The 12,580-nt window shown below is 38.2% G+C and overlaps 1 protein-coding gene across 1 annotated transcript; it reads right to left on the bottom strand.

Moving 5' to 3' along the window:
- Positions 1-301: 301 nt before the first annotated feature.
- LOC112576582 (bactericidal permeability-increasing protein-like) lies at positions 302-11,481 on the bottom strand. The gene is made up of 14 exons (XM_025259147.1): positions 11,301-11,481; positions 9,747-9,846; positions 9,377-9,505; positions 9,196-9,269; positions 8,585-8,803; positions 6,958-7,052; positions 4,883-5,059; positions 4,473-4,550; positions 3,587-3,754; positions 2,934-3,001; positions 2,496-2,538; positions 2,139-2,202; positions 1,765-1,841; positions 302-1,303 (listed from the first exon to the last, which is right to left on the bottom strand). Exons 1-14 carry the CDS (start codon positions 11,410-11,412, stop codon positions 1,262-1,264), a joined length of 1,446 nt encoding a protein of 481 aa, XP_025114932.1. The 5' UTR covers positions 11,413-11,481; the 3' UTR covers positions 302-1,261.
- Positions 11,482-12,580: the final 1,099 nt, after the last annotated feature.

Genomic DNA, 12,580 nt, shown 5'->3' with positions numbered 1-12,580 from the left:
TCCTTTCACAGTTGTAGGTATAACATGAATTAACATATTTGAACTGGGCTTCTTTAGTCACAAGCACTCTGTGTCTTTGGCTGGTCTGCTGTGAAATGTGCTCGCATCATTCAGCACACAACTACAAACTTATTTCCACACTGCCATGATGCCCAAACTTTCTGTTACAGTATTGATACTGTATTGTTGTGTGTGATTCTCTTCTGTCTTGTATATAAGGCTGTTAATGTCTTGGTATATTATTCATTTTGTGCCCCTATTTATGTGTACACCACGTTCAGCCTATTGCAACACGAGGAAATGCACTATGAAAATCTGCTTTATTATTATTATTATTCCAAGACTGGAAAAAACTACTAACAAGAGCTCAACTCAGGCATAAACCTTACATTTAAGAGGTGCTGGTTGGGAAAGCAGACAAAGGAATAGTGTTCAAAAGCAAAATAAAAATCCTCTGCGTCTCCTTTAAGACGAGCAATAAGATGCTGACATTTAAGTAGATTGCTTTATGGCTTACACAAAGTGCATTCCCTAGAACTGTAGTCTACTTGTCTTTCTATTCTTAATATTACAAATTCTTGCAAACGTTACATACCCAGTAATTAATATTTTTCTGAAAATGTTCAATCCAACCATCATATTACAATATTTGCTTGACTAGAGTTTTTTATATATTAATGAATGGGGAACAATCCAAAGACTGAAAAGGTTCAGCATCTATAATATATATAAATTAGCATGGACTACATGCAGCCATTAATTTCAAGTTTTGAAATCAAAGAAATAATTGCTGTATATTGTCATGGGTAGACAGCTGATTATCATGCTCATACAGGACACAGTTGGATCTAAGCTTTGTGAAGCCTGTTCCTTTTATGATCATCACTATAGTTTACAATCAATGTTCATCAAGCATGATCCGCTTCCACTAACTACTGAAAACTTAGACTTAGCTAACTTTACATTTGGAACAAAATTCTTCCCCTTTTTTTTCAAAATAATCATATAATTAAAAAGAATTTTTCAAGGTGGTTTGTCAAGAACATAAAGCAACATTTAAACTATATTGATTACAACAAATTTCAGGGAAATAAAGTTGCAAATACATTTTTCTGATAAGCAAGTAAAATGACTCTGAAGTAAAATCAGCTACAAAGAGTTGTAGTCTCTATGGTCAGGTGAAATATTCTACCAAAGACAAAATTAACATTAATGTTTTAAAAGTCATCTACAGAAAAAACGGATCCTGAATGTTCCATGTTCAAACACCATACTGTACATCAGTTGCAACCATAAGAGCTCCCTGGAACACATGATGGAACCCCAAAGAAAACTTGAATTTCTTGACATAAAAGTATGATGAAGTATACTATTTGCTTACAAATATATAGAAGTACAATATTCTGCACAAGATTTTTCTTAAATCTGTTATCCTGTTTCTGTCATTATTGCTGCATGGTGAACACCACCTGGTCAATGCGACAAAACTAATGACACTATGTAATAATCTCTGGACATGAGAGTGTGTATTCTTGTCTTAAGCATTTACAGTATTGACAACTTAGAACCTCATCACTGACAACAATGACTGTTAAATAGCAATGAGCTTAGAACTGACAAATGACACTCCATTATCACTGGATAGAAAAAAAAAGCATTGCCATATCTGATCTCTCAGTATCAGCTAATGAAATGATGTCTTATCTTTGTTTATTTGCAGCTCAAAATAAATCAGTCTTATCCTTCAGTATCAGTGATACCTACCTGCAAGATTCTTAGCTCAGAGTTGACAAACTTTATGTTGTCAACTTTAGGAAGGGGAAAACCTCTACTGCCCACTTCTGTAAAAAACATTTTATGTAACATTTTATGCTATGTCCATGATTCTCAAAAGTTCCTACCATAAGAATATGCCATTGATGTTCTTAGTCCACACCACTTTGAAGCACATTGTTCATAATACTACAAGTCAAGCCATGATCCTGCAGCCATTTGGCCAACCCACAAAGCACAATGATGTGCAGTGGCATTGCACGCTGATATTTTGCATATTATAAGATTAGAATTATTAAAGATTTATTGAATTAATAAATAAAATAATCTACAGATGAACTGAGAAGTTTCACAAACATGCTTACCATTTAACTGTGGTACAATGAAGAGCTCCATTGCTGACTGTACTACAGTGTTGATGTTACTCGCCTTTTAACACAAAGATCAGGACTTGAGATAACAATGTTGGAAACAAATATTAAACTTGACATAAAAAGGAATCAGCAATAAAATTGAAGAGTCATGTCGTGAAAAAAAGTGTTTAAATAATTATTTATATTTGAAAAAAATTCAAAAATTGCATAAGAAATTTGTATGATGCCAAAAGATGAAAAAAAAGAAAAATAAGAAATATGCGAAATGTGTAAGACTTGGCATGTGTGAGTGTTTCATATTTTTTTCAGAAATAACTCATTTTAAACAAAACTAAACAATCAGCTTACATCCAAAGGCCCGATAACAGATGATTGGACACCAACATTGATCCTGCAGGAGATTTTCATGTTAAATTTATTATGATGATTTAGTTGAAGAGTTAGTTACTCTGAGGTAAAAAAAAAAAAAAAAAAAAAAAAAAATCTTACCATTAAAAACTGGTCAAAATCAATATAGTTGTCAGTGCTGTCCAACATTATACTGGGAAATAAGCTGCAGGCAGCATTGTTCTCATTTGTTCAAGAAAGCTCATTCACGTGAGCCAATCAGTGTGCAAATGATATGACACAACAATTGTTATTATTCCTTCAAAGAATTACATTTCTTTTCAGCATAATAAACCTAGGGAAGTGCTCAATTACTATCAATTGTCATTGTCATTGTCAGTGACCAGAAGACCCTAAAAAATTATTTTCACATCTCAACAGCGTGGCCAAAAGATTTACCTTGTGCTTAAGATTTTCCCCATTATCATGTCATTGCTTAGTGAAGCACTGAAATCCATGCTGACAGACTGTTGATGGAATGAAATGTCAATTCAACAATATGTTTCTTGGTATTAAAGTTGAAGTATCAAGAGGAAATTTTATTTTTAGAAAAAGACTGTTTAAAGATGTTTCTTTTGTGAAAGCAAAGTGACAATGACTTCTGCTTTACACAATCTGGTAAATCATGATCAAGTTACTGGAATCGCAAATGTCTATAATAATATAGCAAATAAAAAGGTGTGCTATTTCATTATAAAAGCTCAATTACATTCTAATTTTTATGTCACAATTAGATAAAATGGGCAGTTAGTGCTTATTTTAATCTGTTAAGCTCGTTTAATTTAAATTTAAGCTATAAATGTAAAATGGGAGGGAGTTTTTTACAATGCACAATAGCTGAAGATGTGATGATCATACATTTTCATTTGATGCTGATCAAGTCAGAACATGCCATTTACTTGTTTATATGTGTTTTAACTCAAAGCAAACCAATATTCCCTAAAAACATGTAAAAATCTTGCTGGAGGTGATGAATTTTTGAGTTGTTTATTATCCACATGTAACAAGCAAATTGCAAACTGTTATTTGTGGTGGATGAAACGTTTACTTACGACATTAAGAGTGAATAGAGAGGCTCCTTGTCCACTAGGTGTGTGGGCATAGAAATCAATGTTCCCTGTAAAGCTAGCACCCAGTGAATCTGGTCTCATCTGGACAGTTGGTATCTGAGATGAGCTCATTTGCATCTCCACCTTGCTGTTGGGGTATTTGTTTGCAATCTACAGGCAATAATGCCATAGTACGATGTCAATCATGTTACTCATATTGTCGAAACTCCTGTTTATCTTTAGAGAGATGCATATTGACACTTCACATGAATACAAGTACTAAACACTGAGACATTATGTGGCTGAAGCATTCTATATAACTGAAGCACAACTTGGTTTCACAACATTGTTATGCAGTATCTAAAAAAGATCCATTACTCATTGTAAACTCCAAATACCAAAAGTCACTTCTCCATTATTTCTGTTTGTTCCTCATTACAACTGTTACTGTATTTGCAGCACATCTAAATGTTCCATGACATAGGGAAGTAAGCTTTGGTAAGACTTTCACTGTTTTGTGTATGACGTGCCAGGCAAAGCACTATACCTTCTCTTGGTGTTACTTTTCCTGGTTAAAGAGAGGAAGCCTCCATTTACTAACACAAATCAGTTTCAAATCCATAAGCTTCTCATCACCAGCTAGCATGGTAACCCCATGATTGCAGATCCAAACAAATCCACATACTAGGTTAATACCAACAAAGCATTCACTTGACTTCTAAATTTCAACAAATTTTTCATATCTATGGGAATACTAGTACATGGTATAGATATATTCATACCTGAAATGGTTTACATAAACACAGTTGCATCAGAAACAAGACTGTTTAAGAACATCATTCAGAGAACCTTAGAAAGCTGCATTTACAAACAGCAAGAAAACACTTACAGCTGGAAACAGCTCGCCAATACAGAAGCTCAAGCCATTGCAGGTGGCATCCAAGAAAGTCTTGTTCCCAGGTTGAAGCTATAAATACATTAACACAGACTTTCAGTTTACAAAGACATCTACTACAATACTTGTAATTTACATAAACTGTGCCCAGCACTTGTCACTGGTTTGCAATTTGTACAACATGACATGTTTCTGGCATATGCCATCATCAGCGTCATTTCAGTGAAGATCAGCCTATCACACAATATGTTCCTGTTGTTTATACTAGTTAAATAATTCTATGTTTAACTTCTCATTTAAAATTTTTTTTACTAAATGCGATATCTTTGAGTTGTATCATTCTTATTTAAATTCTAATTTAGATGTTTTTACTGATATGTCATCATCTCCCAGCTGCAACTCACATCTTGGCCTGTAAGATTGTAGCGCAGAAATCCATTGCTCTGTGCAGCATATGCTAAAGACTGAGGCAGATACTCAGAAATCCACAAGTATGCCATTTTGCTGCTGTCTTCTGAAGATGGGATCGGCTGTGGGGAGAAGGGTGGTGAACTTGGGTTAGCTGCCCATGTAATCTCCCCCTGGAAAATGCAAAATATTATTGTCTTCATACACACACAAAAACTGCTCGATTCTCCCCCACCACCAACCTACACACACACCACTGCACTACAGCCTTATCAAAAAAATCATTTTTATACTGTTATATTTTTACGTCCCAGCTAGACAACTCCACTCTTCTTCTGATGATCATCTTCTTATTCTTCCTGTTACCAGAACAAGAAGATATGGCCACAGGATGTTTAATTATTCTGCAGTGAAAACAATGGAACTCTCTCCCTTTCCATATCCACCACCCACCCACTATTGAATCCCCTAAACGTGCACTGAAAACACACCTCTTCCGTAAACATGACTCCTAACAATCTTTCCCATAATGCTAGTCCTTTTTCACTCCCTTTAAAAGAAATATATCATGTTACCCTCAGTAAGCTCAGTTATTGTACTTGTTATTTGATTCCTCTTTGCGTTTAGTGTATTTGATTTTATTTTTCATTGGTACTGTTGCTTATTCTTTTATAGTTCATATGTTATTTGTTTTCCTGTCCCTTGGTGCTGTCCATGTTTCATTCTTGTTCTTAGGCGCTATATAAAAGCATGGTCCTTAGGAGGGTGAGTATGTGCTTTACAAATTTTGCATTTATAATTATTATATTAATTTTCTTTATTTCGTACTAAGTTTAGACACCAACGTATTTACTGCGTATTTTTCATTGTCATCAACATTGACTGTATGTCTGTGGTAGAGGCTGGCTAAGAGCGCTGACAGGTAGCGCTGATTGGCGCTGGTTTCTTTTGGGTCCAACGGGACGGATGAGGGGGCCGTGAGAGAAGTATCAGTCAAGACCCAAATCACATAAAGGAGGAGAGGTAGCTCTTACTCTCTACATTAAAAACAATTTAACGGCCACGGAAATAGAACTTAGCATTAACCCTGAAATCAAGGTAGTCGGAGCAGAAATCCCTCTTCCATTAGGCAAAAAACAAAGATAACAAATACTTACATATTCCTTCTATCCAAATACAACTCAATAACAGTAGAAGACTTAACAAAACCACTCATATCATGGAACTAATTCTGGGAGACTTTAATGCTAAAATATCACTCTGGGATAGGGAGAAACCAAAAGCAGACAAAGGAGGGAAAATGGTGGAAGATGCCATGGATGATGCCAATGTTTGCCTGCTAAACAATGGCCAACCCACACATGTGCACTGCCAAGGCTCCGTTTAAAACAAAGACTGAAAAGAAAAAACTAAAGCCATACACCAACACAGAAGAACACAGGCCTCCCAGACACAGGTAACAAGTATAGCAGCAAAAAAATTAAAAAAGAGAGAGGTCACCAGCACAGTACACCACCAAAACAGACTCGGCAAACCTAATCACCAACAGGAAAAGAGAGCACAAACAAAACAGACAATACCTGCAGCGTCACAAGACAGTGACCCTCTCCCCTACACCCACATCCACCTTACCGACACCTCCCAAAGATCCCCAACCTCCCACAGTGGGAAATCACCGCGAGGTGGAAGCACTTTCCCTCAAAAACAGCACAACATCGAGGAGAGAGAAGAGAAAGAGAGAACAGTTTGAGAGAAGGACGTGACGAGTCATCGCCCACCAGCAGTCCGGTTGACTAAGGACAAAGTCTGTGCTCAAAGCTATGTTCTGTGTTAAGCTAAGTCCTTCAGGCGGCCAGCAAGCGGTCATCGTAATAAAGAGGTTCCAACAATCTACAGCTACGCGTTCGAGTCGTGTGGTAGGTCCCCCTTTTACATGTCCGAATTTCCTTCATCCTCATCCCCTTCGCGTTCCACAGATTACTAATTATTGTATACTTTCTACATCAAACCATTTGCAGTTTTATTGTTGTTGTAGTTGTTATTCAGATTTTATGTATCATTTCAAACTGACCTTGTGGTACGTCTGCAGATAAAGTGAAGTGAAGGCGGGTGGCATAATTAGGCGATAGTCCAGGAGAAAACGATTCCCCAACAGGGGTATGGTCACTGGAACACAATAATCAGCATCTCAGAATCTCAGTATTACTATATAGTAGTATGGAACATATAGCACGCATACATACGCATACACACGCACGCACACGCACGCACACACATAGAGGGAAAGGTGACAGATGCAGGCTTGGTGGTGGGGGGTAGTTATACTGGGCAGGTGACAACCCCGTGACCGAAGGAGAGCGGGAGAGAGTCGACTAGTGACAGGATGGAGGTACGGGGATGTTTGAGAGAAGAGGGTAGGAGAACAGGCTGTGAGGGGACAACACAGTGGTGAGAGCTACGACTCATCGACTCATGGAGAGCTGGAGTGTGTGGTGAGGAGGGTTCGCCTGAGCCAGAGCTATTGACTGGCCTTATAAAGTTAAAGGACTTGGAACCCATGAGAGTGGTGTGTTTGTTTTTGTTGTGAGATCGGAAAAGCAGCCCCCATCTACCTTGTTACATATAACTAAAGCGCCATGAATCTGTTCATTGCACGAGGATATGGCGCTATACAAATTCAATGTAATAGGAGCATAAGAGTTGTTTTTTTTATAAAGGTAAAATATTAGTAAGGTAGGATGAGAAGACGCACGCATACAAACACGAAGCAGTCCAGGATATTATTGCCGTTCCTTGAGCGGCTGAATGAGGAAGCTGGGGTAGGTCAGCGAGAGAGGTGTCAGTAGGATGTGGTTAGAGGACTCACCATGTCTGTGGCCGAGGGTGTGTGCATGGAGAGATGGGAGGTGGCCGCATAGCAACAGACGATAGAAGGTAGAGAACAGGCAAGGATGATCAGAGGGTCGGCAGTAAAAAATGGCACTAATGTGGGGCACTAGGCGAAACTGTAGAATTACAGACACGATACATAAGATCGAGGAATTAGCTTAGCGGTAAAATTCGTTGTGCCACTCCGATCACGGAGAACGTGAACTTTCAGCTGAAGAGAAGCAAGTGCTCGAGACTTTCAGAAAGTTTGTGGTGATGCTCAAGGCAAAGACCACTCCCTACTAAGAACTGTAGACAACGGACTATGTGGCGTCTCATGGAGTGAAAGAAACTGCTACTTTTAATACTAGCTGGCTGCGGACATCACCCTCACCGCCCTTCCACAGTGGGAGGAGACTCGACACGGCTTTGGAGGTTCGAGCTTGTTTGTGTGGGAGGACGTTGCGCTGGTGACGTTTGTGTTGCAAGCAGTTCATCGTTTATTGAAAGGAGATTTCTTTATTTTAGCTTTTTATGTTTCTTGAATTAGTTGTTTCGCGCCTCACCGTCTGACACAAAGACGCATGCGCAATGACGACCGTTTTGTGCTGATAGATTAACTTCAATTCCCCTCCGGTGGCTCATGAATCGGGAGTAGCCTGTCGGGGTAGTTTAACCAGCTGGTTACCTATCCACGTTAGCGTAATTTTATGGGTAGTTTTATGTATGGTTAAATTACCGGTGTCCATAAATACAATACCTGGAAGTAAATATAACCTTGGTAAAGCTTATGCACTGAAACCTTGTTTTATGAAGCGTTTATAACAAACCTTTCAGTTTCTGGATCTCTGTTTGTGCATTTACATTGACCAGTTTTGTGACTTGATCGCAGAGCAGTCCAGGAATTATGCTTTTGACTTTTCTCTCTAACAGCCCCTTAAACAAATTGAGGACAAAAGCAAGGGATCCATGTATATTCAAGGAAACACTGCGGATGTTGCTTTGACATCCCGCAGAGCTTATGGATGGTCTGCCATTAGCGTCTTGACCTGAGAAAACAAACAAAAAATGTCATGAGATTTTCTGTTCTAAAAAGTGACAACCGTTGCCTGATAAAAAGAAAAATAACATGAGCCTGACTTATATGCTCTGCCACACCGCTAACTGAATATTGTTTTTAATTGTACCTAGCTTATCGTAATATTTATTGTGTCATTATCACGTTAATCATGGTTGATGACATTATACTCCAATATGATTAATATTACTGAAAGTGATGTTGTCAATAATGACAACTCGTGCTGTAATGACATCGATAATGAGACCTGCAGAAATATAAGAACCGATGGTGGTATTAACTCTGGAGAGATCACTTAATGCCAGCACCGATTACACTTTAATAATGATAACATTTTAACGCTCGACATAGAAGATAACTTACCAACGTTGATGGTGATGCCAAAATCGATGCCAGACAACGTCGCACCCACAGACCCTGATGTGGAAACCTTAATCCTACGCAAGAAACATTGTCCGGCAATTAATAAAGTAATACCAGTAATATCTAGAGCCAACAACAAACCAAAAATTTCTAATTAATCTGTTGATTAATATTTACTAACCATCCCGTGGTCCTGACTCTCCAGTTAGCTTGTACACTGAGGCCAACATTTGAAGCTGACCACCTCAGGCCATTGCCAGGAACGAGAGTGACTTCGCTGCTAGGTACCTGTATGCTTGGTATTCGAATCCTTTAAAAAAAAACAAGAAAAAAAAAACCCACGAGATTTTGCATGCTATAACGACAATCATTTTTTTGAGGATTTTAGGAAGTTTATTCTTGTAAATGTTGTATTGCATTGATGTAAAATTGCTTTCTTTATAACCGATGAGGATCGTTCATAAAGGAATTATTGTATTTCAATATTAATTTTCTTTTATCGTGACGCATACTTATCGAAGCTGATATTTGTAATTATAATTGTCTCTTACTGAGAAAGAGTATATTCAAGGCTACCAGAACGTTCAGACTGATCAGGGATGTTCTTCGCTGGAAGCTCGGCCACCAAGGTTTTCACGGCATTTTCATTTACTGTAATACAACATGTAATAAACGCCAGAACGTTTACTGTGATATAACATAATAAACGTCTGTAATATAACTTGTAATAAACATTCGAACATGTAGCTGAAAAAATGCTCAGTTTTGAGTCAGCCAGTAATATAAAATAAGTACTCCTTATAAAAATGCATATACTAACATCCAATGAAAATAACAAGGCAGCATGAGTACTGTATGAATTTTTATGCTAACATTTATGTCGATATTCTCCCCATCCCTGTGTTAGTCTGCCCCTGAACATAGTTCAAAGTTCAGTTCACTGACAAGAAGCTGAAAAGAGTTGAAATACTGATGTAAAGATTGGGTCTCAAACGTCAACAACCTGCAGTCTGATGGCCATAACACGGAGTCTCAAACGTTCAAAACCATCTACCCATGTACCTGGCTGGGAAGGAAACAATACAGAAGAGAGACTGATCGTTATCCTTGGACTCGATTCATCATTGTAACCACGTTAGACTTTTCTCATCCACACTCTTTTGCTTCCTATATCTGCGCGTGCGTGTCCGTGCGTGCATGATCGCGTGTGTATATGTGTGTGTGAGAGAGAGAGATCGACTATGTGTGTTTTCATACTTCCTCAGTTGGATTTAGTTTCGATAATTTTAAGTTTCTTTCTTCTCCTCAAAGGCTTGCCCGAATCAAAACTGAAGTTAAGCTAAGAACATACAGCTTCCATTAGTTTCTTATAAAATCGTGGTTTAAATCCATGTACTAAGTTCTAACTACTTTCCGCGGCTTGAACCCTGATGAGGAGAAATTAGCATACTTGTGACATAGATGGAACTGAGGTCTTGTCCTTGTAATCTCGGAATTTTCTGCCTCTTGAATAGGAAAGAGTTTGGGTTTTTTTATTCAGAGTTGAAAAAAGGGTGATAATAATTTTGAAGGTTGACAAGGTTGGAAAGACAACTTTCTGCATTTTCGGTTCTTTTTGAAGCTTTTTGTACCCAAGACTGACAAATTGCTGGTCTTGACCGGTAGCAGCATTCGCATTCTAAAAATTTCATTTGTAGCACTCCATTAGGCCACCAACTCAAAATCGCAAAAAAGTTAATCATTTTCGAGAAAACCTGTTCAGAACTTGCCGCGGCCAAAGAAAAGTTCATCAGTTTGGTGAACAGCTCATCGCCTGCACTTGACACTTTAGCATGGTAAACAAAGCATGACTGGCCAAGGTGGTACAGAAAATGTTACCTGCATGTCAAAAGTGCAAGCTTATGGAATATTGTTGGGTTGCTGCTGAATGTTGACGACCTTTAGTCATTTCCATTATATATTATAACTCCTTCAGATGGTTGTTACTTGCTGTAGAAATGAGATGGCGGGGAAAACACGACTGAGGCAAGACTCCCCAGTTCACTCATATATATATATATGTACAAGTTTATATAGAATCTGTGCTTAATCACCTAGTCACTTACCGTAATCCAGACCGCGTTTGGTAATTCTTACTTGAAATCCAGGCTCTGCTGCCGCCTGAATGGACAACAGCAGACAACAGCTTACAAAAAGGAGATAATTCGGCTGAAACATGGTGAACAGATTACTTGTACCTCGAGCTGGGGTTTATAAGCATCTGCCTGTGCAGGTAAATACCCTTGTTTACACTGTCAACATCCTTTTCCACGACAGGAAAACCCTCGTACGTGACTACTTCCCACATCCGTGTGTAAATATTCGGGTTGGGATTTACTTGCTTCCTAGTCTTAACAACATACCCTCTGTCCTTGAAGAACAGGACAAACTGCGTCAGAAGTCCAAGCACCAGCAGGTCAAGTGATTGATGCGAGGCCACAAACATGTCCATTTCTGGTGTGAACATGCACAAAAGTGAATCTTCCCAACAAAGACCAAGTTTAAAATTAAATAAACAATTTATTTTCAACCATAAATTATAGAAAGTAGTTTACGTTGTCAGAAATATATCAATGTACAGCTAGCATTCGACTAGCTACTAGCTTAACCATATCACACCCACAAACATGAACTTGCTGCATTAGGGACCGGATAGATGTACGTTCGTGTGTCGAGTAAACTGAATAATAATGTCTCATGATTAACTGGGAAAAAAATTCATTTTTTAGTAGCTACGATTTCTCATATCATTCACCGATTGGCTAGACCAGTTAACAAGACTAAAAAAATCCTAATTCTAAGATTCCATCATTGTACAACATTCTTTCCCTTGGAGTTCACGGAATGGTTAGACTTCAGAAAGAAGGCTCTTCATTTTGTGAACACCATCTCACAAGCGTCTGTCAAGATGTCTGCACAGTAACCAGGACTTCTACTGAAGCTTCTCAACAACAAAACGCTTTTTTCCAGCGACAAGTGGAACAAGATGTGCATTTTGCATTTAGAAACATCGTCACGAATCGAACTCTCATACACAAGACAAAAATCCAAGAGATCTGTTTAGAGGTTTCAAACGATTCCCCGTCATCATCATGAGAAAAGTTAGAGATAACGTGCTTTGGAAGCATGTCTTAAAATGAGCATGCGCAGTGACATATTTCATGCTCTTTGACCATCTACCCTCAAGGTTTCACTCGAGCTTTGCGAGCTCAGTCCAGAAAACCCAATGTATTTCACTAAGGGTAGGATACAAACCTAGTCCCTGCTGAGATCAACAAAACGAAGTTTTCAAACAAATATGTCTTTTTAATAGTAGTTTTAGCAATCCTGTTGACAGTTTGTATAA

Source organism: Pomacea canaliculata, linkage group LG12 (assembly GCF_003073045.1).
Source record: "Pomacea canaliculata isolate SZHN2017 linkage group LG12, ASM307304v1, whole genome shotgun sequence".
Taxonomy (NCBI): Eukaryota; Metazoa; Mollusca; class Gastropoda; order Architaenioglossa; family Ampullariidae; genus Pomacea; species Pomacea canaliculata.
The sequence above is the reverse complement of the archived record's forward strand: the minus strand, read 5'-3'. Positions and strand labels throughout refer to the sequence as shown.

Bases quoted from the DNA above. Each gene is read 5' to 3' on its own strand.
- LOC112576582 (XM_025259147.1), bottom strand. From the start codon at position 11,412: ATGTTTCAGCCGAATTATCTCCTTTTTGTAAGCTGTTGTCTGCTGTTG. The intron at 8,804-9,195 runs GTAAGTTATCTT...TTGTTTTCTCAG, and splicing joins TGGCATCACCATCAACGTTG to GTCAAGACGCTAATGGCAGA. The intron at 2,203-2,495 runs GTAAGCTGATTG...TTGTGTTAAAAG, and splicing joins CTGTTATCGGGCCTTTGGAT to GCGAGTAACATCAACACTGT.